Source organism: Anomaloglossus baeobatrachus, chromosome 2, assembly GCF_048569485.1.
Source record: "Anomaloglossus baeobatrachus isolate aAnoBae1 chromosome 2, aAnoBae1.hap1, whole genome shotgun sequence".
NCBI lineage: Eukaryota > Metazoa > Chordata > Amphibia > Anura > Aromobatidae > Anomaloglossus > Anomaloglossus baeobatrachus.
Genome location: NC_134354.1, coordinates 50,092,628 through 50,098,652, shown reverse-complemented (window position 1 = coordinate 50,098,652; position 6,025 = coordinate 50,092,628). Strand labels below are relative to the sequence as shown.

The following is a 6,025-nucleotide window of genomic DNA, read 5'->3' as shown; positions in this document are numbered from 1 at the left end:
GTGGGCATTTGATTTTTTTCTCTTTACAGCATTTATCATGTCGTTAATTAATTTCATATTTTGACCGGTAAAAGATTTATAGACAATAACAAATATTCCTCCTTATTTATTTTTAAATTAAGTACAGAGGAGATAAATAAGTTTCTTTTATTTGTTTTTTTTTCCATATTAAAACATTTTTTTATTTTTTTTATTTTTTTTTATTGTTTAAGTGATTATGACCTTTATGTATAATTGTTTTTAAAGCAGCTGTAATGACCAGAACTATAAAATGTACCCATTATTTCTCTTGAGTAATTATTGATTTAAAAATAACCCTCAAGCAATGTACCAGTAAGGCTATGTGCCCACAGGGAAAGTGTCCTGCGGATTTATCCGCAGGACCTCCCAGAAATCCGCAGCATAACTTTGTCTGTTTACATGCTGTGGATGTCCTGTGGATATGCTGCTGGCATTCTGCATTGAGGATACAGTACCATGGCTTGGGCACTGCATCCTCAATGCAGAACAAGTGCTGGAGTGATTGGGACGTTCAAACTTACCTCCATCACGCAGCACTTCCCTCTCCGGCCGTGTCTGTTCTGCACATTATAGGAGAAGGTGGGCGGGCCTGAACTAGCTCTGGCTGGCACATGACCGGAGCTTGTGCAGGCCCCGCCCACCTCATCCTTCCTGTTCCTGGCTCCACTACGCTGCTCTGCACCGGAGGAAGTGGTGTCTGCTATCATGGCAGGTAAGTATAGGACCCTGCGGAGAAATCCGCAGGAATAATTGACATGCTGCAGATTTTTCCGCAGGGAAATTCGCATTATTTCTGCTGCGGAAAAAAACGCAGCATGGGAACAGCACTCCCCAAATGCCATAGAAATGGCTGGGGACTCGCTGTACTGCGGATTTTTGAAAAATCCGCGGAATTTCTGCGAAAAAATCGCGGCAAATTCCGCAGATTTTCCGCAGCGTGGGCATATCGCCTAAGGCATTTCTTTTCCAAAAAAACAGATTTAAAATTAACCAAAATGTCCGCTGTAACCCAAAATAGTGCCAATGAACAGTGGATACATGTTACCACCACATTACATGCACCCTGTGCTCTTAAGTGGGTAAAGATAAAATACTTATCCATAAAGATACAAAATAAATCTACTACTACTACTAGCACATGAAGGTGAATTGATTTATTTATTGCTATTAAATATCTTTTAAAAATCTTAGGATCCTCTCTGCCACTAGTCGTGTGAGCTCCACCGAGGGCAAAAAGACTATAAGTTGCCATTTTCTTGTTGTCTATTTCCATCGGCACTCAGGAGAGGAAAAACCCCCTGTGGGGGAAACCTCTAGGGAACCATGGCCTACGGATAAGTGCCCTTCCCTGGGGGCACAAGGCAACATGTTGTCTAGTAGTGCTGGTCCACGGTCATATTATTGACTCCTGGTAGGATTGTCATGGTCTACAGCTCCATGGCCTACGGATAAGTGCCCTTTCCTGTGGGCAAAAAGCAATATGTTGTCTAGTAGTGCTGGTCCACGGTCATATTATTGACTCCTGGTAGGATTTTCATGGTGTACAGCTCCATGGCCTAAGGATATGAGGCCTTCCCTGTGGTCACAAGTCAGCATGTTGTCTAGTAGTGCTGGTCCACGGTCATATTATTGACTCCTGGTAGGATTGTCATGGTCTACAGCTCCATGGCCTACGGATAAGTGCCCTTTCCTGTGGACACAAGGCAACATGTCTAGTAGTGCTGGTCCACGGTCATATTATTGACTCCTGGTAGGATTGTCATGGTCTACAGCTCCATGGCCTACGGATAAGTGCCCTTTCCTGTGGGCAAAAAGCAATATGTTGTCTAGTAGTGCTGGTCCACGGTCATATTATTGACTCCTGGTAGGATTTTCATGGTGTACAGCTCCATGGCCTAAGGATAAGAGCCCTTCCCTGGGGTCACAAGTCAGCATGTTGTTTTGTAGTGCTGGTCCACGGTCATATTATTGACTCCTGGTAGGATTTTCATGGTGTACAGCTCCATGGCCTAAGGATAAGAGCCCTTCCCTGGGGTCACAAGTCAGCATGTTGTTTTGTAGTGCTGGTCCACGGTCATATTATTGACTCCTGGTAGGATTTTCATGGTCTCCAACTTCTTGTATTTTGACACTGCAAAGCGCCAGAATGCAGCAAACTCCGCCCAGCCCGCATTACAGGAGGGAGGAGGAGTGGATATGGCTACACTGCAGGTCACGGCCCTCAGGATACTCCTAGTGCTGGTGGAATAGGAACCGGTGAACAGCATTTCTCAGAGCTGTTCACTTCCAGGGTTTTATCCTCCTCCAAATACTGTGGAAGGCGTCCTTCACAATACTGCCAAATGTCCTGCCGGGAGAGATAATAGGTTAGAAACAATCCTTATATCCCAATAAGACACATTAAATGGGGCTGATCTGAGGGGAAACCGCATGCAGACTAAAAGAAAATAGATTCCATACTAGACTCTGTTGACAAGACAGAGCCATAACGTTATGGAGGGGCCTATGAAACCCCCCTATCCCCGTCCCATTTACACTGACTCACCTGCGATTAGATCTTACAGGTTTTGGTATCTGCTTTATGACCTTCCATCCATCATTGGCAAATGTGAATCCACTGAAGAGGTTTTGATCTGTTTCGGCTATTGGTTGTTGAATGGTTTCAGTGAAAGACAAGACATGTTTAATTTTCTCTGAAGTCATCACTGGTGGCTGCAGAGAGAAGATAGAAGAACCAGTGTTGATAAAGAACAAACACAACAGAAATGTACAGCTACCACCGTCTTTTTCTGGGTCATATACTTACAGGGGGCAGCTTGAATGGTGGACATGCTCTGGCTTCCTCTATATCTGTCCAGTTTATCTCCTTAAAGAATGGATGATCTCTTATGTTGTCCACAAATTTCTGCCGACTCTCTGGTGACTTATCCAAGAGCTGAGAACATATAATGAAAATGATTATTCAGTCTCCAGTCGTCCTCCAATTTCATTGTGTATTGCATTACATATATCCAGTGCATTACTGAGATGTGTCTTTATACTCACCCCTTCAATGACGGCTTTGAGCTGGGGGTCCATTTCATTTGGGAAGACAGGATCATCATTGATTATTGCCTTAATGATGGCCCCACCAATTTGACCTCGATAGAATGGATGTCTGCCAGTAGCCAGCGTGCATATCACCACACCAGCAGAGAACCAGTCCACTGCCATGTTGTAGGGCTTCTCTTGAAGAATCTGTGAAGACATGAAAAGACAATAAGATTGTCCAGCCTTGTAGACAGTGATCACTCAAGGACATGTAGATGATTCCTCACCTCAGGAGCCATGTAGAAAAGAGTCCCAGCACAACCTGAAGTCTTTGTATCTCCAAAGATGTTCATCACTGCAACACCGAAATCAGCGATCTTCAAGTGACCGGTGCTGTCCAGTAAAATGTTGTCCGGTTTTATGTCTCTGGAAAGAGTTTAAAAAAATGCCATAATGTAATTATTATATTAGCCTGAATGATAACTCATTAGGGCTGAGATATCAAGTGTCTACAGGGGGCATGAGGATGAGGGTATGAGTTTATATACCAGGTCTACACAGAAGAAGACGTGCTGCACCTACCTGTGTATGATGCCTCTGGAGTGTAGAAACTGCAGCCCACAGATCAGCTCAGCGGCAAAAAATCTAATGAGAAAATAAAGATAAAGCAAACAACATCCATCATTTCAACCACTAAACTGTGAACTAATAATGACATAAGGCTGTTCCTGAGAACGATCATCTTAATCTAATATATCCATGTTCTGTCTTACCTGATGGCTGGAATGGTAAATGGGGCTCTGATTTTCAAAAGGTCTCCTCCACTGATATATTCCATAACATAGAATAAGTAGTCCTGTGATAAACCAGAGAAGATAATAGGTGTTACTGGTATAGTCTAGATATGAGACACTGGTGGTAATGTTATAATACATGAAATATGATAGTGGCCTAGAATAACATTGCACACAGCCATATAGACAGGCATTCATATAATATATTGAAGACCCAGAGCTGTTAGATCCTCAGCCTCTTACCTGGGACTGGAAGGTGGAAAAAGCCTGAGAAATTAATGGATTCTTCCTAGTCATCTCCAAGACCTGTCTCTCTATTAGGACGTTGTCTCTTAATTTCTCAAGTAGTAACCTCTTCTTCACCATCTTCACTGCCACTTGTTGTTGGGTGGCATGATGTGTGGCCAATATGACCTGGAGGATAAAGAGCATTAGAACTGGAGGAAAGGCACATCCTGCCATGAGATGTGACGACAAGATATGAAGCAGTGAATTTCCTAGAGTCATATTACTGCTCCACATCACAAACATGAGTAAGACATCACCACAATTCCTTATACTTACTTTACCAAATGCGCCCTCTCCAAGGATTTTATGGAAGGTGAAGCTCTCCAGTCCAGTCACAATGATGGGGGATTCAGCTGGGGTTGTCCCTGATGGAGAGAGGAGAAATAAGATGTATTATTTCTATATAATGCTAATGTGGCCTCCTATAGCAATTACAACATGGGGTACAACAATCTTAGGGGGTATCAAAGAGAAAAGGCACAACAATCATAATAGATGGGGTATTCTAAAGGTTCACAATCCCATCAATTACTACATTGGGGGCTAGTGGCTCTCGGAGTCTTAGATCTGCACTCACCTGACAGCTGCTCAGTGTCAGCTTTGGGAGACACGCTGGATCCATCATCAGCTTTTTCCCCCATCGCTTCTCCCCTTTTCCTCTTGCTCACGATACTCTCCTGTATCGGGCTTCCAGGTCTCTTTGAAGCCTTCATAAGGCTTTGGTTGGTGCCATCTTTCTCTCTCTCCGGTGTTTCTATTTTCCTTTTTTTTGGCACCTCATTTATGCTCTCTATCTTTCTCTTCCTCAATCTCTCCATATTAGGTTCAGGGTTAGCTTTGGGGGACCCGCTGGATCCATCATCAGCTTTGTCCCCCATTGCTTCTCCCCATTTCCTCTTGCTCACGATACTCTCCTGTATCGGGCTTCCAGGTCTCTTTGAAGCCTTGATAAGGCTTTGGTTGGTGCCATCTTTCTCACTCTCCGGTGTTTCTATTTTCCTTTTTTTGGCACCTCATCTATGCTCTCTGTCTTTCTCTTCCTCAAACTCTCCATATTCAGCTCCATAGATAAAATTCTGGGCTGAGGAAGGTCCTGTCCACCTCTAGAGCGCTCCTGGATGTCGCCTGGAACTGCTCCTCTAACAGGCCTTCTATTATTCAGTATTGTATTTTATATAACACAAAAAATTTGCTAAGCGCAAGTAAAAGTCACCTTCACCCACTAAGTGATGAAAACAACTGGACAATATTCAGGCTGCAGCAACATTCTGATGACTGTTCTATGACATCACAAAAGGAGGCATTGTGACATCATCACATTCCAAAGGTGACATGACATCACAAAGTTTAAATAGACAAAAAGGAGGGAAAAAAATTACACATGGATATCATGGAGTTTAAAGTTGCCGTTGTGTGAATACTCTTTTATTGTAAAAATAAATATCCTATATAATATTAGTCACAGAGGGTCGCAGCCACTCTGGGCTTGGACAGTGACAAACAAATGTTTGAATTTGGCCTAATGGTCCTTTGTGTGTGTATATATATATATATATATCTATATATATGTATATGCAAAAAGGAGGGGAGCCAGCACTGCTTATGAGTGGCATGCAACAATGAGAAAGTAAAAAGTGTAATATTCACAAGTTCATTCCTACAGTAACAATTCAATGAGATTTTTGGCAAATAATTGATCAATGATTTGAGCCCCCCTGCCCCGGCAAATCTCTATAAGGGGGGTCCCTACACTATATTTGTAATTTATATACGTACCATAAGGTCTCGTGTAATGCGCAGGACTGTATAAGAACATCATAAGAACATCAGACATTGTGCTGGTGTGTGTGGTTCTGCCACACGCACTGGCACCTGGACTGCCCTTTTTACTC

The 6,025-nt window shown here is 43.0% G+C and overlaps 1 protein-coding gene across 1 annotated transcript; it reads right to left on the bottom strand.

The window, feature by feature from the left end:
- Positions 1-2,053: 2,053 nt before the first annotated feature.
- LOC142282759 (protein kinase C delta type-like) lies at positions 2,054-5,287 on the bottom strand. The gene is made up of 10 exons (XM_075333039.1): positions 4,711-5,287; positions 4,410-4,498; positions 4,089-4,259; positions 3,825-3,907; positions 3,634-3,696; positions 3,339-3,477; positions 3,067-3,258; positions 2,828-2,956; positions 2,567-2,733; positions 2,054-2,368 (listed from the first exon to the last, which is right to left on the bottom strand). Exons 1-10 carry the CDS (start codon positions 5,009-5,011, stop codon positions 2,302-2,304), a joined length of 1,401 nt encoding a protein of 466 aa, XP_075189154.1. The 5' UTR covers positions 5,012-5,287; the 3' UTR covers positions 2,054-2,301.
- Between the last annotated feature and the right edge of the window lie 738 nt (positions 5,288-6,025).